This window comes from Oryzias latipes, chromosome 8 (assembly GCF_002234675.1).
Source record: "Oryzias latipes chromosome 8, ASM223467v1".
Taxonomy (NCBI): Eukaryota; Metazoa; Chordata; class Actinopteri; order Beloniformes; family Adrianichthyidae; genus Oryzias; species Oryzias latipes.
Window position 1 is genome coordinate 16,843,510 of NC_019866.2, and position 27,972 is coordinate 16,871,481.

Sequence of the window (27,972 nt, forward strand, 5' to 3'; positions counted from 1 at the left end):
TCTGACCAGAACTTCCCTCTGGTGACACAAACGCCTCCTCTGTTGATGAGAACGCCTCCCTCATAAAACACAGCGTCCCTCTAAAAAAACATAGAACAGCTATCATAATAATAGAGGGATGCATTTAAAAAAAAAAAGATTGATATCTTTCTAATCATGGCTCTGTTTGCAGAGGTTCTGGGTAAAGTCAGGTTGTTTCTGACCTGGGCTCCACCTGCTGACATCCAAGCTCTACTGGATGGTTTGGTGGCGGAGCAGATCATCTCAGAGGGGTACAGACAAAACCTGAAGCTGTGCCGATTTAATAAAGGAATTCCAGATAAACCAGGAGATCGAGAGCCGAACAGCCTTTTATCTCAAGGATCAACCACCCTGCACCTCAGCCGAAAAGAGATCAACGGGTTAATGTCTGGTTCATCTGGAGATTTGGAGAACATCAAAAAGTCTATGAGCCCCCTGCACATGAGTCAGGATTTTCACAGCAGCAATCCCAAACTGATGCAGGAACTAATGGAGGAGAAAGAAAAACATCTAAACAGCCTCAATCATGTCTTCTATCCAACTCTGGCGAACTGCCAACACAGTCTCAGATTCAGTGATGAAATACAAGGACTGCTGAGTGGTGACAAATTGGTGCTGAAGCCTGGAAATGATAGTGAAAGAGACAAGAAAGGGAATTCGGAGAATGGTGAGGAGTGGTTGGAGCAGGTAGAAGAAGCTGCAAGGAGGATAGCTGTGCCTCTGTGGCAGAACTGGCACAAAGGACAAAATATGTTATTGTCTTTGATTCCCTGTGAGACAACCGGCTGTGCAATAAGTGACAGTATAGTGTCAGACCGTGAAAGACAACACCCGTTCTTGGACATGGAGGAAGAAACAGAGTTGGAAGCTGCCTGCAAACCTCTCGATGGCATATTTAATTGTACCTCATTGGGAATTAGAGATCTGTGCTTGAGCAACACACTACAACTTGGAGAGTTATACTCATCTGCAGCTGGCCGTGCAGCAGGGTTGAACATCGATACCAGGGAGTTGGAGGAAGAAGATGGAACTGCCTCCCCTGTTGAAGCCTGTCAAGCCACTGAAACAAAGGACATTACTGAGAATCCTTGGAACTTGAGTCAGGCTGACAGGCCAACAGATGCAATGGATGCACAACGAAGAACCAAATATGCCCTCTCGGAAAGCTTCTGTGGTGATCTACTTTATTTATTGAAGGACTTTGAAAACACCATGCAGGAAAACTCGTACTTGCATCCTGGCATGAAAGAGAGTCTTGATTGTTGCAGGAATGAAGACAATGCATCATTATGGTCCACAGACAGAGCAGTCTTTGAGAATATAAAGTCACACCAGGGTAAGTTCATGTTCACCTTCCTTTTTTTTAAATTTAACCTCATTGCTTTCTCTGCCACATGAAGTTTATGATATGTCAAGCAGCTGGCATTGACTTAAAGCTCAAATTTTCAAATTAACTTGAAATAACAATGGAGAATAAAGTAGATGTGGCTATATTCCTCGTTGGCACTAAATGTTCGTTTACCTTTTTGGTTTTTTTTCCCTTCACAATCTCCCGGTACTTTCCTCTCCCTATCTCTCAATGCCACACCTTCTCCCTCTGTCAGTACCTGCAAGGGGTGTTGGGTAACAAGATTCCGTACCATGTATTTATAGTTAAATCAAGCTGGTGCTGCTTTCATTTTCAATTTTAACCTTGACTGCATGAACATTTTATTAATAATTTATCTAGCATGGTGTCATTTAGTATTAGTCTGGGTTCGTGTTGCAACCTCATCCAGTGGTAGCTTGCTAATGACCGAATTCGATCATCTTTTGATGTATTTTAAAATCGTTCCTAGTGGTCTTTTAATTTTAATTATGACGTTTTCAGCCAAAACTAACAAACATGTGTCCTTTTTGAGGACATAGTATCTGCAGAGCGGCAGTGGTTCTAAACTACTTTGTAATCTACCAGAATCTAAAGAGATTAGTTGATCTTTAAAGTTCATGTTTACAGATTTTTCTTCATCGCTAAAAAAGGTTTAGGTTTCTTGATATAAGACAATTAAAAAAACAGTGATGGTCCGGAGAAACTGGTATCAGTTGAATGACATAATGAGCTGGTATGTGGTTAACAGAACAGGTGGAGCGGGTGTTTTCCGTTTAGTAAATAAGACCTGCTGGTGTCTCATTGAGATTATGGATAAATGATTTATGCCTTGTAACCATTTCCCTTTAGTTTTACAAGGAGGTGCATGAAAGAGGACATCTTTCTTTTTTTAATACCTGAAAAAAGAAGGCCTAGAAAGAAGCACCGAAGACAACTGGTTTGACTTAATTTTTTTGAGAAGTCCCTTCACCTGTGCAGCGTTTACCCAGGAGATATTAGCTGTTTTTGGCACATGTTGGTGAACTGCACTTGCCAAAAAACTTCCCAAGCCGTCTTTTTTGGCAGATCAAGTTTGTCTCGTTTGTTCCACGCCATACTTTAGCTGAGCTATCACACATAGGAAAACAAATTTAAAATATGTTGAGAAGAAACTATTCAGGATCTAATAAACCTGGATGAAATACATGACTCAAAATAAGCACTAGTCCAAGTTACGAGTAACCACCTCATTGGCCCCAGCCAGTTTCTCGATCTTATCCTGTTAGAGATCAGTCGTCGTGCAGAAAATCCATTCATCTTCTAAACCCGTTTTGTCCCTTTTGGGGTCAGGGGGCTGCCTGTCCCGCCCATCCATTGGCAAAAGGCAGGATACACCCTAAATAGGACGCCACTCTATTACAGGGCCAAAACCCATATACCGTATTTTCTGGACTATAAGTCGCCCTTTTTTTCATAGTTTGGCAAGGGGTGCGACTTATACTCCGCAGCGACTTATATTAGAAATAAATTGAAATAAATACATTGTTAACCCTCCTGTTATGTTCATTTGTACACTGTACGCTCAATTGGTACACTCGCATTCACACCTAAGTCTTGCATAACATTACATTTGACAAAAGGTCAAATGTGTTATGATTAAAGTCCACAGTTGTGGACAGAACCATTGGTCTGAAGCAACCCCACCTCCCCTTCCCGCCATCTTGCTGAGATTTCTCTGTTTATAAGCTCTCTCGCTAGCTTACAGACCCTCACACCCTCAACCTGACATTACCTGTGCAACAAAAATAGTGAGCCATATTGAAGCTATCCAGCAGTGCAGTTTTGAGCCAAATGCCAGCTCAGATGAGGAAACAAATACCCACATAGATCTAGTCGCGGATTAATCAGAATGGAGCGGAGCAGGAAGCTTGTGGCCTGCCCACTGTATTTTCTACGTAACATAAACAAGCATTTTGAAACTGTTTTTTTTTTGCCTGCTCCTGATTCGCAATGATTTGAATAAAGCAATACTATGAAATGCAATTTTAAGCTCAATTTCCTTTATATACGTCCTCAGTAATTAGAAAAATGCCACAAGAAGAAGTTAAAAACACCAAAAGCAGAACGGGTGTTGATCTATTTGTGTCAACAATCAGTCACTTTTAAATACAAAAGTCTGACATGGTGCCCTCAGAGTATTGTGCTCTGACAAGCAGCTTTTTTTCATTACATATTTGGACCCATTATTTGGAAGTTCTCTGCTATTAAATTCAGATCAAACTGAGACTGCTGTCCCTGGAGCTGACCCCACCTTGGCACTTTACATGCCTGTTTAACAGTTGTGTCTTTGAAAATTAATGTCTTTTTAGCAAGAGAACATTTTTAAAATCTTACCTAAAATGTAATATGAACAAATTTAGTAGAAATGTTTATGATTGCTTCAACCAACTTAGTCTGCAACCTCTGTCTGTTTTTGTAGTTATCCAAAGCAGAATTAAAAGCAGCTCTCCTAGGTCTCTTCTATTGCCCTTTCAGAGTAAGTTTCTCTGAAGCAGATATATTTTCTACATTCTAAACCACATCTACAATATTTTTGTAAAGATAAGTAGGTCCACCATAAAAGCCCTTTAACCACACCTTCAGTTATGTTTCTATTGGCAGAGGCTTCAGGCATAGGGAGCTGTGTCACGGCAAGACTGCTAAAGTGTCCTGCACTAATGTTACGCAGGTGATGCTGCTGCATACTGCAACACACCCAGAAAGGCTGATCCAAAACAAAGGAAGACCACGCCCACTTTTATTAAAATATAACCCTTCAGTTATCATGAATAATAGATTTAATGAAAGAGGGAAGACTTGAAAACAAACTGCTCGCTTGCTTCTGTTGTGGAGGGCTGAAGTACAGATTTGGGCTGATTAAAAGGTCGGTGAAAGCTGCATGATTGTAAAGTTAAAAGCAACAGGCTGCTTATTGTTTAAGCCAAAGTTAATTTTTACTAAGGAATAGTTTTCAGTCAATCGGGTGTTGTTAAATGATTTGCCAGGACAGGCAGTTTTTTGCCATATAAAACTGTTAAATTGTTGCTGAGGCACTGACGTCATTAGTCAGACTTACAAACAAATAAACCCTACACAATCGCTTATTCACCATTTGATTGGCAACCATTAAAGAGTGTTGTTTAAAATTTCATTTAAACATTTTTCGTCCGTCTACAAACTGTAGCATTGAATAAAAATCCCCAAAATTGCTATTAACTTGTTTTTACATATAAATAAAGTCCAGCTCCTTCTGAAGATGGAACACATGGATAACCTGTTTGTAGAAGTGTTCCTTTTCTTCTTTTCTGTTTTAAAAATCTCTCTGTGTCAATGGAGATCATTTCCAGTGATGTTCCTCCACAAATTCCCAAGTTTAGAGACAAAATCCTCCATTCGAAAAATTATGCGAAACAATATTATATATATATTTAAATATATATTTATATATATATATATTTAAATATATGCATATTTTATAGGTAGATCTTCAAGACATTGTCCATTCAAAAGTACCTCACACGCCATAAAAGTGTGAGCACCCCTGCTTTAGAGGGATGGTGATTGGTCCCACTTTCTACAACAGGAGGTGTCTGTGCAAACCATCACCTGACAAATCTGGATTACACTCTTTAGTATGTGTACTAAAATTCTGTCACACTCATACAATGCAGAAGGAGACTGGCCACATGACTCTCTTTCCCTATTACTACCCTATATCTTGTGGAAGGGGCCTGCAGCTAGTGTGAGATTGAGTCCCTAGTTTGCTAGCTTCTTGGACTAAGATTGTTTAGGATGGCTAATAGGATTTACAGATTGGAAATGTTATTACATCTGATTTTGAGGGGTGCTTGTGCCCATCTTTATGCGTTGTGTCACTGTATACCCACTATCCCCTTGGCAACTGGTGCTTGCTTAGTCCTAGCTCCCCACTTCCTGTCAGGGGCCTCCATCCATCTCTTACCACCTCCGAAGGTGGCAAGGGATGCTTTGTACTCTCGGACGGTAGGTGCCCTCTAGCTCTTTGGCAGCAGGGGGCTTCTTTGTTGGTCTCACTGGTCCTGTCTTGGGGTGGGTGGTATTGGATCAGCCAGCAGTTAGAGGTTTTCTAGCTCCTTCTTCGCAAGAGGCTCTGGCTGTACTGCAACATGCAACCATATAGGTGAAGATATCACTGACAATGGAAAATATTGTAATGACCCAGCTGGTACCTCTCTATAGCCAAGCAGCTAATTAAGTGGCTTCATTGGAGAGCTGTCCATGCCCCGTACACCGCATGACCCAGGACAGTCTCAGAGAGGAAGAAGTAGGCAGAGAAAATTCCCCTTTTCAGCATCAACGCCTATTTATACAAGCACACCACAAACAGCCAAACAGCATGGAGGTCACTTGTGTCCCCAGCCCTCTCACTCATGGTTTTCACATCAAGATTCCCCACTTGCCATTAGTCTTAGGGGCTGAAGGCGGGGCTAACCCCCAGGTTGCTACAATATGTTTGTGCTTGTGTGTGTCTATTAGTGTGTTAGTGTGTATTTGTCCGATGGTTTGTGTGTGGTGTTTGCAGTTGTCTGCGTAGATGTACACGGTCAAGTGTGTGTAGAGCCATTTTGTGTAGACTTTTAAGCTCCTTTAGAGATAGGGTTAGAAGCTTGGTCACCCGCGGAGAGCTCTGAGTAGAATTGCTTCTCCGCAACATCAAGAGGAGTCAGTTATGACATTGATAATGTTGAGCCTTTTAGCAACTTTTATGGTTTATTTTGAGGTTTCCTCCTAATACCCACTGTTTCTTGTTTTGTCCTGTTTTCTCAACTCTTTACCCTCTACACCAGGTTTTATGTTGAGCAATTCCTTGGCTTGGGACAGGCACAAGCAGAACACCGGTTTGTGCTTGGCTGCATTTATTTATTTTTTTCTTTGTTTTTCTGTCCATTTGTCGATCTTGCTGTCAGTCCATCCTTGAAGTTTTTTGTTTGTTATTTACATTTTTTTGCCTTCTTTTTTTGTGTTTGTTTGTTATTTTGTGTGTGCGTTGTTTATTTTTGTTAATTTTTGGCAAATACGTCTTTGTATTATATACACAATATGCACATCCATCTCTGCAAAAGTTTGGATGTTGTTTGTTTTAGTGGCGTGGGCGGAATGCAAACACGGTGGCCGACTCTAGGTTTACGTCTTGAAATGGGCGGCACCCACAAGACGTGAAAGCTGGTGCTAAATTAGGTTAAACTCAGACTTCATTGTATAGCCCGATTTACAACTGTGTTTTATAGTTTAAAGATGAAATTAACTATAAAAAAAAAACGCCAATAAAAACAACAACAACAAAAAAGTGTACCAACTAGACATACAAAGCTTCTTTTTTTAAGTCAAAAACATAAACCAAAACAAAAGATTAAAACAAAATAGTTTAAATTTGTTTTTTATGTAATTTATTAGATATTTTAGGTAAACGAAGTGGCTTTTCTGCTTTTTGTAAACTTTCCCAGCTGCGCAGTTTTGATTTGGTTAAACGTGACATTTAGTGTATTAACATTTATTGAAAAATTATGTAGTGAGCTAAACACAACATGAACTACAGTTTGTTATCAGATAATGGCTATTGCTGATGTTGTTGGTCCTCGGTCGTACAAAGCAAGCCCACCCTTTGGCTGTGCATCAGTGGGGAAAGCGAAAGTAAATCTACATTGCGCGCAAAGGCTGTGACCGTACTGTACTAAACTGTATGTCATCTAAAGCCGAAGCTGACATCTGTATTTTATTAAATACACTTTGACAGGGAGTTTATCATAAAAGAAATAGAGAAAAGGTGTGAAGACCGGAGCAGCATCTTGGAGGGCTTCAGGTACAGCCAAAATGTTTCCACATTTTAATGACGCATGGTGGATTTGTCTAAGTGCGCAAGAACAAAAAAGATCATTGTTGTTTTATTTTGCTCATGTGGCGTGTATCTGCCTGTATTTGGATGTAATTTTAGGATTTTTCTGCGAGTATTTGACGAAAGTTGCTTATTTAAGTCACAGAGTTGGATTCCAAAGATGCGTTAATTATTTACGTAATTTCTGTCTTTGGTTATCACAAAAAAGTTAAAAGTTTCTGAACGGAAAGAAAATTCACGATAACCAAGTATTTTAGTTGCATTTACAGGGGTTAAAGATTTATTTGGCTTGTTTGTGTTTGACTTTGGAAACTTTGATAATAAATGTGCTGCTCGGGCACGTTTTTTTCACTTGAACGCGCAGAGTGGAGTGGGGAATAAGTAAAAGCAAAAGAGTTCTTAATGTCGACCCTGTTCCTTTTGGGTTTGTTTTTAGCAATTGATCCAATCTAGTTGCTTTCAGTTTGAATCTGTGATGTAGGGCGTGGCTATCTTAACCATGTGTGCGTGTAATGCGGTCATCAGCAGAGGCGGTCTTGGGTAGCTTGATGCCCGGGCGAAACACTGGGTGGTGCCACCCCCCCCTCCCCCCGACCCTCGTTCCCCTTTCCATCCTCCACCCCCCTCAATAACTCAACGCCTGCATAGATACAAACACAAGAAGAAAATGTGTTGTTTATTTTACTTTATAAATCATATAAGCATAAAATGCTTCTATGGTGCTATAATATGCTTTTATATAAGATATAGTAAGTTTGTCACACTCAACACACATCAATTTGTGTTTCCTTTTTTTTCCATTTACCTTGTTCTGTCCAACAGCTGAGTAAAGAGATGAGAGCTTAAGGTCTTTTGTGTTGGACAGGTTTTACTATTACCAAAAGGGGTTATGTATCTTCAGATCACCAGGGTGTATATTTGTCTAAACCCTTTTTTGTTTTTGTTTAAAAAAAACAAACAAATTTTCTATTTATTTATTACATTTCATGTTTTAAATATATATTTTCTTTTTCTTTTTTTAACAGAGGAAAGAGAGAGGGGGAAAATGTGAAAAAAATGTGTGTGTGTGTGTGTGTGTGTGGGGGGGGGGTAAGAAGAAATAAAAAAGGAGTTGCTAATTTGAGTTGGTTATGTTTTAAAGCTTTGTAACATTTATGCTAGATCTGCTGGTAGGACAAATATTACATCCATGGGGGGAAAATCTGACACAAAGATAAGCGGAAGATAACTGTCCATCAATACACTGTGGGTTAGGAGCGAGGGATAAAGCAGACAGGGAGCAGTGTGACAGTGTGCACGTGCAAGTAGGGGTGGAGATGCAAGCACGGTGCCAAAGGGACCCATGCAGTAATTTGGGCCCAACTGACAAAATAACTAAATGAAACAATCAAGTGGGACTAAACTGAACAGGCCAGAGCAGACTCAGACTCACTGACAAACTGGGGAAGACAGCAGCAAAACATACTGGACACATGATGGATGAGAAAACAAACTCATCAAACATTCATTCATCTTCTAAACCTATTTTGTCCCTTTCGGGGTCACACTGCTGCCGGAGCCTGTTCCTGCCACTCGTGGGCGAAGGCAGGGGACATCCTGGACAGGTCGCCAGTCTGTTATAGGGCCACAAACTCCTCACAGAAATGTCCCCCATTGGTGTTTGTTTTGACTTGAACTGGGGGCCTTCTTGGTGTGAGGCGGTGGTGGTTCATCTCAAGTTTCAGATCTCAGGCTGTAAGGCCTGATTAGCATCGCTAGCGGTGTAGCTAAAGATGTGACATTGAAAAGTTTAGAAAACCCCCTAAAAACAAGTTTGAATTAAATACTCAAATCCAAACCAGGACTCGTTATTCCATCATGTTTTTGACCAGATTGAAACAGAAACTCCCAAATTTTTGAAACTACTTCATTTTTTGTTCTAAATGTCAAGTGTTTGTGACTTAACATTTTTTCACTTGGTTCAGAAATGTGTTGCCACATTAGTGAGAGCCAACTTTCACTTTACGTGTAATCTGAGTGGCATTCATTAATTTTTAACTGGTGCAGCTTGTACCATTATATGATAAGCTTTGATTCTATTTATACTGTGAGAACGTAACCTTTCCTACTTATTACTGGCTACACTTAATACTGTATCCTTGGTAAAAACTTGACACATTTCCTGGAAACCTGGATGGCAGTTTTTCCTTTTGCCCTTTCATTTGCTGTTTTTGTCTTTCACATAAAGTTTGGATTTGATTTTTGTCTTCCTGTCGCTGCCAAACAGAACACGACGGTGGATGAGCATGCTTCCTTCTGACATTGACATTTATAAATGAACTGAATAAACTGATGTGTTTCTATATCATTCTGGGCTTGAACTCTGTCCATATGGCCAAAATCTGATCAAAACTTTCAATGGCTGCAGAAGATACAAACAGCTGAGAACAGTTATTGAAATAGCAAGTGCCTATTACGAGTATTTTGTAATAATATCTACAGCTACTTCCTTGTAATGACCAATCGCCTTCCTCCCAGTTGAGAAAAATAACAATTGGTCTCCAATTTTGTGTTTGCTTGGGTTACCAGATGCCAAGATGCAAGAAGGAGATCAGGATAATTTTATCCAGTCAGACATTCTCCCAGGTGAGTATCAAAACACTTGTTTTCTAAAGTCACTGATAGTTATTCTGTGGAGAAAGACCTTAACAAGCTTTGGATGCCTGAGCTTAACAATGATACTGGTGGTGAGATAGTCCCCCGAGGTTGTGGAAATAACTTATAATATTTCCATTTTTTTATGATCTGATTCTGAAAGGTGTTTTTTTCTGTAAACTTCTGGATTCTGTCCACCACATACAGGCAGGAACATAAGTATTTGGACAAAGACAAAAAAAAAAATTCTAATTTAGTTTCTTTACATTACCACAGTTAATTTTAAATAAAACAGCTCAGATGCCATTGAAGTGCAGACTTTCAGCTTTTATTCCAGGGGTTGAACAAAAAGATTGCATACAAATGTGAAAAACTAAAGCATTTTTTAAACACAATCCCTTCAATTCATGGGCTTGTAAGTAATTGGATAAATGAAATAACTGAACAAAAAAATGGTCATTACTAATATTCGGTTGAAAGCCCTTAGTTGGCAATGACAGCCTGAAGTCTTGAACTCATGGACATCACCAGATGCTGGGTTTTCGCCTTCTGAATGCTCTGCCAGGCCTTTACTGCAGCGGCTTTCAGTTGCTGTTTGTTTGTGGGCCTTTCTGTCTGAAGTTTAGTCTTCCTAAAGTTAAATGCATGCTCAACTGGGTTAAGATCAGGTGACTGACTTGGCCATTCAAGTTTTATTTAAGTTTTAAGTTTTCTTGTTTTATTTAAAATCCACTGTGGTAATGTACAGAAACAAAATGAGAAAGAATGGGTCTCTGTCCAAATATCTATGGTCCTGACTGTGTGTCTTGAACGCCCTCAGTAACGCATGTTCTAGCGGCCTTTTCCAATGAAAAATCTATGTAAATATGCGTTTCAGTCTTCCACGTTCAAAACTCTTTTGTTTCTCCAACCATTTTTAGGCTCAACGAATAAAATGTGTGGTCGTTGAACGCATGTGCGAAGTTAAACCAGGTTAAACTTTGACCAATGAGGGACTCGGATTTGGTAGTGACGTTTGGATGGCCTCCGTTTTAAATCACAAAAGTGACAACGGTTTGAAATTTGCTAATATAGGAGAAATTAATAACTACGCTTTGTGGCAAGCCAACTGTGTAGACAAGTGCTAGTAAACAGTAGAAAAAGAAAAGAAAATGCCCTACCTGCTATTCCAGTGTGAGCTGAACAAGCGTTTAAAAGCACTTACAAGAATGCAGCCAAATGCCCGGTTTGTCGTAGCTTGAGATTTACTCTTAACGTATATCACAATGTTTGCCTCAGTAACTTTTGTAAAGGTAAAGGTGATTCATTACTGCTAAATGAATCCACCTAAGCCAACAAAGTTAAGAAAAACAATTTTAAAAAATGTTGTGCAGCATTAAAGAGCAAGTAAAGGAAAAAAAAAGAATAGTCAATGTCTTTAAAAAAAACTGCAACCAGTTTTATAATTTTATGAGGAAGCTGCTAATAAATATGTGCACACAGAGGATTCAAGTTCACTATCATTTTGCAAAAAAAAAAAAAATTAAGATGACACTGATGGAATAGGCCAAAAGGTGAACAGCAAACAAGGTTTGGAATTACAGGTATTGTGAATAGGCTAATGCAACTAATGCTTTCTTGTGGCTTAGTGTAGCATGTAACAAACAAGTCCTAGGCCAGGGCTGGCCAACCCTGGTCCTTAAGATCCTCAACCTTTCCGGTCTTCCAGTTCTCCCTTACCTGCTTGCTAAGTAGCTGACCTTCTGTAAAGCATGGGAGTGGAAACATCATGCTTTGGGGCTGTTTTTCAGCAAAGGGACAAGGACGTCTGATCCGTGTAAAGGAAAAAATGAATGGGGCCAACATCGTCAGAAAACCTCCTTTCATCAGCTTGGGCACTGAAGATAAAACTTTCAGCATGGCAATGATCCCAAACACACTTCCCGGGTAACATTGGAATTGCTTTGTAAGAAGCATTTCAAGGTCCAGGAGTTGCCTAGCCAGTCTCTAGATCTCAACCCTATAGAAAATCTTTGGAGGGAGTTGAAAGTCTGTTGCTGAGCAACAGCCCTGAAACGTCACGGCTCTAGAGGAGATCTGCATGAAGGGGCCAAAACACTAGCAACTGTTTCTGAAAATCTTGTGAAGACGTATGCTGCGTTCGCACCAAACGCGATTGGCACGGCAGAGGCCCGGCAGAGGCGCTAGACAGTCTGTCGTCTGGCATCCCAATACAGAAAAACTAGCGGCGTAGATAAATTAGGATAATCCCCCCTCAAGAAATTTCTGCGCTGCCATCACTGCCCCCAGACTAACACACATATACCCACTTTCTCAGCAGAGCTAGCGGTGATCTGCAAAATACTTTACTTTTATATGTATAATATGCACTTGCATCTTTGTAAAAGATGTTGTTTAATTTTTGTGTGTGAAACACAGACACGCTCCCGAGGCCGGCTCTAGGTTTACATCATGAAATCGGTGGAATCCACCAGTAGCAAAATAAACTTAATAAACGAAAATAACTTATATTTCCTTAAAAATCGTTCTTTAGAGTGCCAAAGGTAATAAATAATCATATATAGATATAGTTTACTTTAAAAGGCTTAAGAAAAGCATGATGTAGACCCTTTACGAAAAGGTGAGTGGAGCGCCAGAAAATGTTAAATCTTATCTGATGGTGATTTTTTATTTTGTATTTCAGAGGATTTGTCAGAATTCCTAAATGACGACTTTTTGGGTGAGCTAATACTCAATCTCTGAAAGATGCTTTTAATTCTGATGTTTACCTTTGTACAGTTTTAAATTCCTCATCTTTTTTATTTGTCGCATTACAGTTTCCTTCCTGGATCCAAATGCACTTGATAAAGCTTTCAGCTCAATCAATGTGGATGACATCAGTCAGCAAAGTAAGTATTTTTTGTCCCACTGTGACTCAATTATAGTGTGAAATTTTGTGATGATGATGTGTGCTTGAAAAAAGTGAATTTTTCTGGTTAAAATATACAGGTTTTCTGATCCTCCACCCTGTTTTCCAGTTTAAAATAAGTTTAGGAAAGTCTCACCCCAAAAATTATTGTGACAAGTCCTGCAACAAATGGGCATTTTCTGTGAAAGCGTGATGGCGGGCTCATCAGTTTAGTTCTAACATCTTTCCCTTCCAGTTAATTGTAAACAGAAGTGCTTCACTGACTTTGCAAACTTCCTCTTTCTCGCGCTTCATATGATGTTTCTATGGCAGCAGAGACCCCCTGTCTATCCGGCGTTCTCGAGCCGAACAAACCACCAGGAAATTCAAGAAAGAGAAAAAGACAGAGTTGTGAAAAAAGAACCCGTGAGTGGAAGCAAATTTACATAAAGTATGAAAAGTTCCAGTTACTTGTTTTCAAAATACTTTTTTTTTTTTTTTAATAAAGGCACAGATAAGAACAACACTACAAAAAAAGCAAGAGCAACAGGTGACAAATCCAGACTTTCACTTATTTCACTTCCGTATCCCATTTTGGGATGTCGAAGCAAATCGTAGCTGCTTTATATGACAACTTAATTTTTTTCTTTGTTTTTTTTTGAGTCCAATAAAGACAAAGTTTCTCCTCAAAACATTTTACACGATCTACAAAAGAGCCGTCGCTTCAAAGTTAACCTTCAGGTTAACATTAGTTTTACCGCTGTTGAAACTTTCCAAGTAAACAACTATATCTAAAAGTGTTTCCCCTTTCTTGTAGGTCAACCAAAACCCCAGGAGCCACACGCCGAGACACCTTTCCCCCAGAGTGAGTTTCCCTGACTCGATAAAACCCCATTATGTTGTTGTTTTGATTTGTTTAAAATATCTATTTATCATTTATTCCTATGCCAGTTATGGCTGGTAACGGCTTCATAAGAATGTCTCATCTATGTGTAGCCATGGTTTATTCAAAAGTGAAAATAGGTCTTGCTGATCATGTTTATCTGAGTTCCCTTTTTCGTTTAAAATAGGGATCCAGAAACAGGAAGTTGAATTTTGAAAATGTCCCTTTTTATTCAAAAGAAGAACTCCCATCTTTTCTAAGTTTTAATCTTATACAAAACGTTGGTTTGTTGAAGGTATTTAAAGACCCACTCTGAGGAAAACAGTCTTTTTAACATGTTTTTGTGGTATTTTTCTGATTATGGAGGACATACGTAAAGACTATTAAGTGTAAGTGATATTTCTGAGTAGGTCTTAATTCCAATTGAAAAATTGCTGTTTGAAAAAGAGAGCAATTGGTGACAGAAAAATGCTGGACAGGCTACGAGCTCCCTGCTCCACTCCTCAATGGGGAGGGGAAGGGAAGGGGAGCGCGGTTGCTCTGCGCCAAAGGGCCCACTTACAACTCAGAGGCAAATTTCTAATGAACTACTGCTACTCTGCAGAAAGTATGTCCTAGAAAACGACATTTTTTTTATTTTGACATAATCATGATTAAAATACCACTGGGACACACCTCACTGGAGACCTGTCATGTGCCAGCCTGCTTCAAATCATCCCTGTCCCCAAAAAGTCCAGAATTACAGGACTGAATGACTACAGACCCGTGGCCCTGACCTCTGTAGTTATGAAGTCCTTTGAGCGCCTCATCCTCTCCCACCTCAAAGACATTACAGACCCCCTCCTGGACCCCATGCAATTTGCCTACAGAGCCAACAGATCGATAGACGATGCAGTAAACATGGCCCTCAACTTCATCCTCCAGCATCTGGACTCTCCAGGATCCTACGCCAGGATCCTGTTTGTAGACTTCAGCTCCGCGTTCAACACAATAGTTCCATCACTGCTCCATGACAAACTCTCCCAGCTGAATGTGCCTGACTCCACCTGCAGGTGGATCACAGACTTCCTTACGGACAGACAGCAGTATGTGAGGCTGGGGAAGCTCGTCTCAGATACTCGGACCACAAGCACTGGATCCCCCCAGGGCTGTGTCCTTTCACCCCTGTTATTCTCCCTGTACACAAACGGCTGCACTGCTGGTCACCAGTCTGTCAAACTCCTGAAGTTTGCTGACGACACCACACTCATCGGCCTCATCTCTGACGGAGATGAGTCGGCCTACAGGAGTGAGATAGCCAGGCTGGTGTCATGGTGCAGCGCCAACAACCTGGAGCTTAATGCTCTAAAGACAGTGGAGATGACAGTGGACTTCAGGAAGGCCCCAGCCCCCCTCCCCCCTGTCATCCTCTGTGACTCCCCGGTGACCTCTGTGGAGTCCTTCCGCTTCCTGGGAACCATCATCAGCCAGGACCTCAAGAGGGAGCAGAACATCAGCTCCATCACTAGGAAGGCTCAGCAGAGGATGTACTTCCTGAGGCAGCTGAAGAAGTTTAACCTCCCTGTAAAGATGCTGGTAAACTTCTACACTGCCATCATCGAATCCACCTTCACGTCCTCCATCACAGTCTGGTTCGCTGCGGCCACAGCCAGAGACAAAGCCAAGCTGCAGTGCGCCATCCACTCAGCAGAGAAGGTGATCGGCTGCCACCTCCCGTCTCTCCAGGAGCTGCACATCTCCAGGACCCGGAGGCGGGCACCCAGGATTGTAGCCGACCCCTCTCATCCAGGACATAATCTCTTTCGGCCCCACCCCTCTGGCAAGAGGCTCCGGTCCATCAGGACCAGGACCTCGCGCCACATGAACAGCTTCTTCCCCACTGCAGTCAGCCTGTTGAACAGTACCCCAACTCCCCCCAGCTGACCCCCCCACCCCCACCAAAGGACTATCGCTGCTACTTACAGGCCCCACCATCCCAGCCCACCTGTGCTCCCACCTCACTCAACTGTATATAGTGTGTTGTTGTGTTAACTTAATTTTTTTAACTTATTCTTAATTGCACCATACACCAAGACAAATTCCTCGTTTTGTAAAGTGCGCTCTACTGAACCTGGCAATAAAACCTTTTCTGATTCTGATTCTTTCTGATTCCGGGAACAATTACAATAGATCAAAAAGATTAGTGGACGGAAACTTTAACATTTAGTTTGAAGGACATTGGAATGTTTTTGCAGGGGGTGATGCAGAATCTGGATCATCTCCAGAAGACGGCGGGACAGACTTCGCTGACACTCCACCAAAAGTTCTACGCCTTTACCCACCGCAGGCTGCCACTCCACTTCCCATTCAGTTCATTGCTATCCCAGACAATTCAGGTTATCAACTGGTCCAGCTGCCTCCACCTAACTCTTCAGTCATTAGGCTACCACTGCCAAACACTCCCACCACCCCAACGTACATTTTAGGTGAGTTCGCACAATAAGGTAGTATAGTCCAAAAAAGGTCAAACTTTTGTTTGAAAGGTCCCTCTACGTTATGGGCTATTGGTGGTGCAACCTTACCGCCCTTCCCTTCTCTATGGAGTTAATTCAGTCTCAATGACTAGAAATGTGAATATTGAGATTCTTCTAATGTGCCATGTCAACAAATGTTATCATTGGCTTATGAATCTGTCACTCAAATTTATTAGCCAACCAGGCGTGTTTGCTTTCAGCCAATCGGATGAATCTGTGTATCATTCCTTCATTCCTAAAAACCAACAATGAAAAAACAAAAAGACTGCTTTATTTAAAAAAAAAAACAGAAAAACAATTAATGGATTTAATTTTTATTTTCAGAATTATGTTAATAATGGTCTTTTCTCTGACTTTCACTTTGCTGACGGCCCCTTGGCAGCTGTCTCACTGCCGTGTCTCTGTTTATAGCTCGAAGAGAATAATTCTCATACAAGGCAGAACATTTTTTTTTCTTTTGAAATGCATTTGTAGTTCATTCTCTGTGTTAATACAAAATGATCGAGATACTTGCTGTCACATTTGAACGTTTATTAGAAAAGTTATTGAGGCCGGAAGTCTGAATCTGTAAATATCTTTCTAACTTTACTGAACTGACTTAGTTTAGCCTCCCTTGCTTCAGCTCATTCATCCACTTAAAGCAGTGTTTTTCAACCAGTGTGGCCGTAAGATATGGTCAGGTGTGCCTTGGGAAATTACCCATTTTCACTGATCTAAAAACATTTACCATCTCCAGGATACCAACTCTGTGTTCATCCAAACAGGCCTGATGAAACACTGAGTAGTTAGGAATATGGAAGATCGCAAAATACTTTGTGTTTATTTGATTCTATTAAAGACACTTTGATAAGAATGACAGTACCGCGATTAAGCCGCAACTTCAGCTCTGTTTTCGGAAAAGTCCCGCCCCTTCAACTTTCTCCACCAATCATTCTTGGAGGCTTAATCATACGCCATCAGTCTGACCAATCAGAAGTGGTTAAAGTTTTCACTTCCTTGTTCCGATTTAGCTCGTAAAGTCTCTCAGTTCCAACAAAAATACCAGCTAAAGCTTGTCTCTGGTGGTGTAGCTTTCCGCGAGATCCGGTGTCAGACTTTGGAACAAGTGAACAAAACAATAAATTTCAGAGAGTGTCTACGATCTGCGGCAGATTCGCACTACATCTCCCATGATGCACCGGGTTAAAGTGACAGCGTCTCAGCGTACGATGAGTCTTCCCTGTTAAACGTCTTGAAACCACAACGAACACACAACAACAACAGTTTTTAAGTCTTCTTGATGAAATCAGAGGTAAACAGTTTAGTTCTTCTTCAAGGTTTGTGTTTATTAACAGCCAAACATCCCAGAGTTTGGTCCATGTCCTCTTTCTAACTGAAACGCTTTTCTTATAATGTCTGGATTATTTTATATGTTAAATTTAAGTAGTAATAACAACAACATTTAATAAACAGGATTAAGGTGAAGTGGCCAACAGACACATTCATTCATTTTCTGTACCATTTTTCCCTTTCGGGGTCACGGAGCCTATCCTGGCCACTTGTGGGCGAAAGCAGGGGACAACCTGGACAGGTCGCCAGTCTGTCGCAGGGTAGAATGTCCACAAACACACACCCATTCACTCTTAGATTCACACCTAGGGACAATTTAGAGTTGCCAATTAACCTATGATGCATGTTTTTGGATGGTGGGAGGAAGCCGGAGACCCCGGAGAGAACCCACGCATGTACGGGGAGAACATGCAAACTCCACACAGGAAGGTCCCCCATTGATGTAGTTTTTCACATCCCCCAGCCGGGACATGAACCAGAGGCCTTCTTGCTGTGAGGCAAGATCGCTAACCACTGCGCCACTGTGCAGCCCCAACAGACACAATTAAACTAAATTGAAACAATTTAATCATCTAAAAAGAAATAAAACATTTTTGTTAATGTTTTCAAGGACTTCATCTTTGATTGAGATAAGAGAAAAACTAATAAAACTTCAACATGTTCACTTTTTGTGTAACTACAGAAAACATAAAAATAATGTTAGTCTTTTTGTGTAAAACTTGTCAAACATATTGTGATCATATGATTGTTAAAAAAATTACAGTTGCCTTTGCACCAACATTGAATTTAAAAATAAATAAATCAATATTTAGAAAGTATATATATGAAAAAATTGGAGGTTTCTCCTCCAAGCTCGGGTCCTCTACCAGAGGCCTGGGAGCTTGAGGGTCCTGCGCAGTATCTTAGCTGTTCCAAGCACTGCACTTTCCTGGAATGAGAGGTCTGAGGTCTTTCCAGGTATCTGTTGTAGCCACTCCTCCAGCTTGGGGGTTACTGCCCCGAGTGCTCCAATTACCACAGGCACCACTGTCACCTTCATTTTCCATGCTTTCTCCAGTTCTTCTCTGAGTCCCTGGTATTTCTCCAGTTTCTCATGTTCCTTCTTCCTGATGTTCCCATCGCTTGGCACTGCCACATCCACCACAACGGCTTTCCTCTGTTCTTTATCCACCACTACAATTTCTGGTTGGTTCGCCATTACCATCCTATCAGTCTGGATCTGGAAGTCCCACAGGATCTTTGCCCTCTCATTCTCTACCACCTTCGGAGGTGTTTCCCATTTTGACCTTGGGGTTTCCAGTTCATATTCTGCACACATGTTCCTGGTTATTATTCCAGCCACTTGATTGTGGAGGCAGCTGGACCAGGGCTTGTTCCTGAGCTGCCAGGATGAGCGCTTCAGTGCTCTCCTGTAGGCCAGCCCTTTCTAGCCATTGGTAGGACTTCTTGATATCAGCCACTTCAGTTATGGTCCGGTGGTACATCCCATGCAGGGGTTTGTCCTCCCGTGAGGATCTGTCCTCCAGCACGGTATCCTCTGCTCTCCTTTGCCTGAGACATTCACTGAGCACACTGTCAGTTGGGGCCTTGAGCTTGATGTACTCATGCATCTTGGATGTTTCATCCTGGATAGTGGCTTCTACGCTCACTAGTCCTCTGCCTCCTTCCTTGCTACTGGAACAAGACGGAAATGGACTAGATGTGAGATGTGATATATTTATATATATATATATATGTTAATGAACTGAAGGGAAATAACTACCAGAGTAAAAATGTCAAATAATTTACTTGAAAGTTATTACTAAAAACTAACCTAACTTTTATTAAATCTTTTAGAAAAAACATTACGGAGGTACTGTACATCAATACAGACTATAGAGTTTCTCCTATTTAATTTTTGGATGCTGGTGTGCTGCGGGATTTCTTTCAAGGATAAAGTGTGCCTTGGCTTAAAAAAGGTTAAAAAACACTCCACTAAAGGACTTCCAGGTGACTGTAAATAAATACACATAAAAATAAAAAATGTATTATTAAATAAAGCAATCTTTTTGTTATTTTCATTGTTGGTTTTAGTTGGAAAAACAAATGAAGGAATGATACACAGATTCACAAGATTTGCTGAAAGCGAACACACCTGGTTGACTGATTTGATTGACAGATTCATTAGCCAATGATGACATTTGTTGACCTGGGACGATAGAAGAGTCTCAATATTCACCACACGCATTTTTCTCACAAATACAGAGAGATGCAGAAATGCTAGGCGATTCTGTAATTTGTATGATTTGTGAGTTTATATTACAAATTTTCCCTAAAAATTATGTTTGTGAAACAGTGTATTTGTAAAAAAAAAACTTCATGTAGATTTGTGAATTTATAGTACATGTTTGCATAAAAATATATTTGTAAATCAGAGCGTGTGTATTTGTGAAACAGTTTGTGTGCATTTCTGATTATTGAGACTGAAATAACTCCAAACCTCTCTGTTACTGAGAGCTCAGAACAGGAAGCTTGTGTATTATAGGTACTCCGGGTTATGAGACAAGCTGTTGTTTTTTGAAAAAAAAAAATTAATGCTTATAAGTGGGCCTTATAGTGTGGAAAATGTGGTAGATGTTTAAAAAACTTACACCCAGTGTGAAATGTTTATTGAAAAACACATTTCATTTGCAGTTGGTGCAAATGTTGAACATTTGTTTTTAAGTGTCAGTGAAATTTTGTTACATAACTGCCAATGCATGTATTGTCTTGTTATTTAAAATATTTCAATGTTTAATATCTTTGCTCGAACTTTGTTGCAGTTCCTGTTGACTCGCCTCCCTGCAATCACCACATACCTCCACTGTCCCCAGGTGAGTACATCCATCACTGATGCAGTGTGTAGACATGCTGTTTCCATTGGAGATCACAAATGTAAGAGTCTCTATGTCATGCGGAGTGCCTCAGGGTTCTATTCTTGGACCTCTGCTGATCAGCCTCTACATTCACTCTCTCTGTCAGATCATGCTCACTAATATTTCCTCCACATCACACTTATGCAGACGACACTCCGCTTTACCCCTGTTGGTCTCTCTGCTGCTGCTTAAAAGCAGCTAAACTCCTAATTTCAGTCAAACCCCTTTCAGTTAAACATCAACAACCCAAAATGTGTTTGTTTTGGAAACAACTTAGGAGCCGACTTTTAGAAGAATAAAGACCAAAAGTCAAGTTAAAATTCTTTGTGACATGACTGACTGAGACCTGAGTTTTCAGTAATTATATTAAGAAAACTAGATCTGCTTCTCTCTTCCTCAATCCAACAATGAGACTAAAAAATCTCTAGTCCAGACAAGATTTGGAGAACCTTATTCAGGCATTCATCTCCTACAGGCTGAATTACAGTAGAGTTTTTTAAAACAGCACTAAAGATGATCTGAGAGGTACTTTAAGCATTCATACTTGCTAAATAATAGATACTGTACAATTTTTTAGTTTATATTATAATTTCAGCTTTTGGATTTTGATTTGATTTTCCTGTATATTGCATAGCTTCTGCACCCCTGTAAAGCTCCTGGAATTGCCTCCAAGTTTAAAAGGTGGAATATAAATGGAACATTTCAAGATTCTTTACTCTGTTATATTATATTTGCAGTGGATGGCACTGTAGCCCCTATTCTGTTGAGTTCATCCCCCCCAGGTTCTCTATCAGACACAGCCAGCAAGGCTACATCCCCCTCTTGTGTCTCCCTTCGTTCTCCCAGTCATGGTGAGCATTGTCGTCACTCTCAGGCTTTCACCCTTGAGAAATATTTGTTCACAAATTTCATATGATTCCATTTCAGATAGGTCCCCATCAAAGGAGCCACCACAATCCCCCAGAATTCCTGACATTTCCCGTGAGAAAAACTTCTTTATATATATTCTTATATATATATATATATATAAATAAGAGCGGTTTAGTAACTTTTATTTTTCTTTCAGAGAGAGTAAAGGACTATATTCAAGCAGCTAAATTTCACATGTATCAACAGTCCCTGGAAATGGAGGAAGGCCTGAGCATTACGTTTCATTACGTAGACCAGCATGTGAGCCAAAGAGAGATTTATCGCTCAGGAAAAAACACAAGCAAATGTTCGGACAAGGAGTTTGCCATCACTGGACGTACACAACGACAGAAAAACTTACTGCAGCTGAATCAAGTAGGATTTCATGATCGATTGAAGCTGCTTTTAGATTTATGTTTGTTTCAAATAATATAGCTTGCAGAGTGGGAGCAAAGTTAAAGTTTTTGTTGATTGAAACTCACTGTGAATTATGTTTCTGCTTTTTCTGCTAGATCTTTGAAAGCTCAAACGTAGGAAAATCTGTACGCTGCATTTTGCTACTCGGAAACGCAGGAATGGGAAAGACCACTTTGATCAAGAAGTTGTGTCTTGACTGGTCCAGGAACTCCTTACCTCAGTTTGACTTTGTTTTCCTACTTGACGGGAAAGGACTCACGCTAACAGAGCCCATTTACAGCCTTCAGACGCTCCTTTTTGACCTTTCTTCCGTCGCTCCTTGTGTTGACCCCAATGAAGTGTTTGCTCAAGTTCTCGCAGACCCTAAACGCGTCCTCCTCATTTTCGATGGCTTTAATGAGCTACGGGACTACGAGAGCCTACTCCAAACTCAGGAGAAAGATTGCTTCACTCTATTGCAGAAAGACAGCAAGACGCAGACCTTCACAGTTAGGCAGCTATACTCCGCCATTTTTCAGAGGCTCCTTCTCCCAGGATGCACTCTACTCCTTTCAAGCCGGCCGAGAGGTGCAGCTAGCCAGTTACTCCGACGGGTGGATACTCTTCTGGAGGTTTGTGGCTTCACCTCAGACAGTATTGAGTCTTATATATTTCATTACTTCACCGATCCTGCCTTGAGGGCGTCTGCTCTTGATTGCTTGAAAAGTAGCAGCTACCTATACCATCTGTGCTGGAACCCTGGACTCTGCCGGTTAGCATGCATGGTTTTAGAGCAATCCAGAAACTCTGAGAACCTGCCAAGAACTTTGACTGAACTATGTCATCAAGTTGTCTCTCTGAAAATGCAAAAACATGCAAAGACCCCAACAGTATGCGGTAGCACTCAGACACAAACTACTACACAATCGACACAAAACAGTCCAACAGAGCATTCAAAAACTTCTCAAGAAAGGATATGGAGGAAAACGTCCCCAAACAAAACCAGAGGAAGAGTGAGCACAGTCCCTCGCATGCAAAAATCCAGAAAAGCTAAAGAGTTAGGCAAACAGGAACACAATAAGAATGGGTATAATCTGTCCAAGGATGCAGATGAAAGTGAGAACAAAGACTTGCTGCTCCAGCTGAGTGCTTTGGCGTGGGAGGGGGTCAAATCCAACTCCTCCACAATCCCCAGGGATCGATCCGTACCAACTGAAGTCAAAGCTTTTGGCTTAGGCTTGGGGGTTCTCTGGCCTCAGAACCTAGAGAGGAGGAGAAGGTTCTCAAATGGAGAAACAGACAACAGAAATGAGAAAGAGAGAAGAGTAGAAGGACAGAGCGAGAAAAACGGAGAAGACGTCAGCACTGCTGATTGTAAAGATCTTATTCTGGCCTGGACCAGCCCTTTTCTTCAGAGTTACTTGGCGGCTGTCCATTTGTCTTTGTCAAGGTAAACTAAATAGAGCAGTGAAACGTTTGCCCTTCACACAGTTGAGGGTAAACCCGTTCTCCTGTCTTCTTTCGCTTTTGATTTTGTACTCCTCTAAAGTCTTTAATCTTGTTTATTTTCTTAGGATTGTCTCAGACCGCTCTTTTCTTCAGGCCCTCCCTTTCCAAATGGGTACCAAATGGCGCCGGCGGCCAAAAAGAGAGGAGCTTGAGCTCACTCAGAGAATTGTGGTTGGACTACTTTTCCACAAAAAGAAAAAACTTCAGCTGCTCCACTCACACACAGAGACTGTCTTCAGAAATACGCTGATCAGCAGACAGGGTTTGGTAGCAAAACACCTCGCAGGCCTTTCCTACAGTGACCTGGGTTCTGCCCAGGTCCTGGAGCTGTGCCACTACGTCTATGAAGCAAGTGTTTCTCAGGAAAGCAGTGGCAGAGACCCCGGGGGCACAAAACTAGCCACCCAGCTGGCAGAAAACCTTCCAGAATCTCTCAGGTTTAATGGGGTTCCTCTCAGTCCACCTGATGTGTTTACCATAAAAAACGCTCTGCTGACGGGAGCGGCTGAAGGCAGAAGTTTCTGCTTGGATTTTGAAAACACTGGGATACAGATCAGTGGACTCAGAGCTCTGGTGAGCCTCAACAACATCAATTCATTCAGGTAAAAATTCCCACATACCATATTTATCACTATCCAATAAATTAGGCCTGAAAACAAGCAAACAGATCTGTCTTTACTTCAGAAGTCATCCTAATATAGAGGTTTTTAGGATTGTATTTGAAGGGAGGATACTACTATCCATTCTTTTCATAAAATGCTTAATCAAACTGCAAAAAGGACCACATAAATGAAAGATTTGGTCTTGCATGCTTGCAATGATTGAATTTAAACACATCAGAAAACAGTCAACTGAGTCAAGAGACCACAGTTGAAGAAAAGTTCATGAAATCAGCAAACAAAACTGATTCTTCTTTTTTTTCCACACATTGGGTTGTAATGATGACTTTTTTTGCTGTAAAATAAACATAAAAAAAACTAAACCTACCATGTCTCAATCCAAATGGTATTTTCCAAAATAGATAATAGATTGATTTATTTCATTTTGAAAGGATTATTTTTAATGGTAAAAGTTGAGTCAAAATGATTAACGACTTGCCTCAGGGCAAGGGTTAAAACTAATTCCTAGTTTAAGGCATTATTGTTTTCATGTAGGAAGTATATGATGGATATGACCTATTTTGTTAAAAATAAAAAATACTGAAACACAAGAAAATCTGTTTCAGAATGGCTCAACTTGAAAGCATGAACGTCTAAATCTCCATGTCAGCTAAACAAAACAAAATAGATTTTTAAAAAATCTCCATAAAAGACCATCTTTGGTCTTTTGGTCCGTCTTGATAAACTTTGCGTCTTCCTCAGGGCGTGCATCGCTGACGTCATCAACCTCTGGGAGCAGCTGGAGCAAAGTGGCGAAGAGGAGCTCCTGCAGGGAGCAGTGTCAAAGTTTCACATCCAACCTCTGAAAGCCACACAGGTGTGTCACATAGAACACCTGGAGAAACTGGTGAACATCCACACAAACAAGAGGCTATCGGAAAGGTAGGGTCCCTCACATAGACCCCATTCAAGTCAGAGGCACTGGGAAGCACATTAACTCTGTCATTTCGCTGTAGCTCTCGCCTGTCGGACTCCATCCTGACAGATGGGGTACCGGCGGTCAAAGACTTACACAAGCTGGAGTTTGAGTAAGTTTGACAAATATTTAAACGTAGAATGTTTTTCTGTCATAATTACGTTTTTACGTAATACATCTGTTGACATCCCTTGTTCCACAATTTATCTCAACAGCAGGACAGTAAAAGACATGATTGATTTTTCATATTTTCCTTTGACTTGTTTGGTCAATTTAATAATTTTGAAGACTGGAATTTGGGGAGAAAGAAGAGAATCTAAGAAGGAAGAGATAAGATTCGAGGAGGTGGCACCAAGGAATTACACAATTTAGATTTTGGACTTTGTGTCTTTGTTGTGACTGAACAAAAAAGTTCTAAGAGGGGAACTTGCCTCTGAAATGACACCTTAATAAACTTATCATAATGTTTAAAGAAGTCACAGAGCGAAGTCGGTGCAGGCACTGTAGCCGTTACCATGACAACATTTTAAATAGGCCGCTTTTGTAAAAAACAATTTAAATTTAGAAATATAAAAGATTAAAGTACTAATAATTGCTTTAATGTGTATTTCTTTTGTGATTGACCGTGGTGGGATAACGCCCTTCGAGGTGTCCATTATCAGAAAGGAATGGACTTAGCGGAAGCAACCGTCCAGCGTGAAAATGAGACTATTGTGATTAAAAAACACACTGAATTGTCTATAACAATTATTCGCAATCAATGCTATAGTTTGACACCCTCAGTAGAAAAGGAAGGAGATGATAGTGATGTTGACTTTTTCTATAGGCTTGGTTCAGAGGAGGGCCCTCTGGCTCTTCCTAAGCTATGGAACCTTCTACCAGGGCTGCATAACCTCCAACACTTGGAGTAAGCAAAAACACAAAATCTTCATTTTTTTGGATTTATTAGACATGTTTGATTACAATCTTTTACTTTTCAGCCTAGAAGAAAGTAAAATTGAGGACCAAGGAGCAGAGAAACTGGCAAGCATATTACACTCACTCACCTCTCTGGAAGTACTAAAGTGAGTTCTCTTTGGTGCAGTGTTCATGCTTTCTCTCATTTTTTGACTAACAAAGCATTTTTTTTTGTTCTGTTTGATTTTAGTTTGTCACAGAATTGCATAGGGGACAAAGGGGTGAAGAAACTGGCACATGCACTGAAGGATCTGCCCAAACTGCACTGTTTAAGGTATCGAATGCACACATACGCACACTCATGTCATCTATAAACAACATCTTGCCTCAGACGCAAATTTTCACATCCTTTTTTTTTTTGTCTGTTCCAGTCTCTACAGTAATGATATTTCCGACGAAGGGGCAGAGAGTTTGGCGGCTGTCCTCCCACACATGCCGTCCCTCACACATCTTGAGTAAGTGGCTATAATAATTAGTTTTTAGCCGGTTTTAAAATAGAAAGCTTAACTAAGCTCACTTGCAGAGTCAAAGGATGGCAAAGTTTCACATTTGATAATGCTTTGGAAGCCCATTGAGACGACTGTTGTTGTGAATTTGGGCTATACAAATAAAATTGAATTGAATTGTTTTCTGCAGTCTGGGCTACAACAAGCTGCGAGATGTTGGAGCGCAGAGTCTGGCACTCAGTCTGAGAAACTGTAAAAAGGTTAAAACCCTGAGGTGAGCTATTATAATACCTAAATAAAACACCTTGTGGCCGATTTATACTTCATAGCAATCAATCATCCACATTTAACCCTTGTGCTGTCCTACGGGGTCAAGATGACCATTGACGTGTTCTCCCTACCATGACAAAGGTGGATAAAGGTGGAGAGGATTTCATGTAATCCATGGAAACCAGTGAAGGTCACAAATCATTGAAGAAAAATGTTCCGCGCACTGTCTAGTGGGTCTAGATGACCTCACTCTCAATGTCAAAGTGAAAATATCCCAAGAAAATATCCTAGGGGATAGCACAAGGGACAATCAGCATCAATTATAGTGCATCCCTACCGTAACTGTGGCGTCTAGTTAAGTTTTTCTGTCAGGAACTGGAGGTGTAAGACCCAATATGCAGGAGACCAGGTTTGTTGGCAGAAACTAAAACATTTAAAAAGGTAGGTGGTACATTAGGGGTTTTTTTGTATTTTAAAAGCCTTGAAATATCAAATAACATGCTTTTTCAAAAATTTTTAAATTTAAAGGGATTTGCCACCAGCTCCTTATCTTAACAGAATATAGCTGAAGTTATAGTTCCATTAGAAAGTAAATATACAGTGATGATAATGACTAAACCCGCTTGTATTTAGAATGCAGTAAAAGCAGCCTTGTCTTCGAAATCCTGGGACGTGGAAACAGCAATTTTATAGATGGAATTTGCACCGGAACTTTGAACTGCTCAAAATTAGGTATAGGCTGAATTGTGCGATATGCACGAAATTGTACTACAGGCGTAAAATTCCAGTCACGGACTGCGGATTATGTCATTACCTTGTGTCACACACTTCGTAATTTGTTTTGTTTTTTTAACTTATTTTGCCTCACTTTTTTTACAGAATGTGGAACCAGTGTATCCCATATAGAGTGCTTGAGAGACTTCAACGCCAGGACAGTCGCATCCTTTCGCTATAGGAAACTTTTATGTTTTAAGCTGTGTCAGAAACAATTGAAAGAATCTCTCAGGAAAGGAGGTCCAGAAGAACTCCAGGACTGGCTGCACTACATTAATCAATAATTGGTGCTTTCTCTAACAGGTCAAAAGATGAACTGTTTATTTTGTCTGTGTTGTGACTTTATTCAAACTAAAAAAAACAAAAAACTTTTCACTACAGTGTTTGTGCTTTTTTGTTGTTACATTTTTAAATAATTTCTCACTTGTATAAATTGTGGGGAAAAGCTGCATTAGCTTTCTCAAAAATTACGTCGTTAACACTTCAGAAATTCAATGTTTGTTCTATGTTCACTTTACAGCTTGGGTTTTATTTAAAAACTGTTGTTTCACTTCCTTAAATGAACAATTTCTATTCTTCATTTTGATTAAATTGACCTTTGATAGTGGTTGTCTGTTGCCGTTTGCTCCTGGTCTTGTGTACTTATGGGTCGGATTTGTATTTTTTTTTTAATTTATTTCAGTAAATAAGTTTGTTTTTTTCTCCTTAAAATTGTC

The 27,972-nt window shown here is 40.4% G+C and overlaps 1 protein-coding gene across 4 annotated transcripts; it reads left to right on the forward strand.

Moving 5' to 3' along the window:
- On the forward strand, window positions 1–27,865 carry ciita (class II major histocompatibility complex transactivator). Of its 4 annotated transcripts, none has more exons than XM_023957690.1 (22): window positions 1–1,357; window positions 9,849–9,905; window positions 12,598–12,633; window positions 12,731–12,802; window positions 13,138–13,227; window positions 13,310–13,351; window positions 13,619–13,666; window positions 15,919–16,149; window positions 20,328–20,378; window positions 21,158–21,271; window positions 21,348–21,401; window positions 21,487–21,704; window positions 21,842–23,175; window positions 23,300–23,836; window positions 24,596–24,775; window positions 24,850–24,921; window positions 25,636–25,716; window positions 25,790–25,873; window positions 25,957–26,040; window positions 26,138–26,221; window positions 26,403–26,486; window positions 27,362–27,865. In XM_023957690.1, the coding sequence occupies exons 1-22, from the start codon at window positions 157–159 to the stop codon at window positions 27,435–27,437; spliced, it is 4,830 nt and encodes a 1,609-aa protein (XP_023813458.1). In that variant the 5' UTR covers window positions 1–156; the 3' UTR covers window positions 27,438–27,865. The 4 variants fall into 4 exon arrangements, with proteins under 4 accessions (XP_023813458.1, XP_023813457.1, XP_023813459.1 ...); XM_023957689.1 differs by having other exon boundaries at window positions 2–1,357; window positions 13,135–13,227; XM_023957692.1 differs by lacking the exon at window positions 1–1,357 and adding an exon at window positions 7,035–7,247 and having other exon boundaries at window positions 13,135–13,227.
- The last annotated feature ends 107 nt before the right edge of the window (window positions 27,866–27,972 follow it).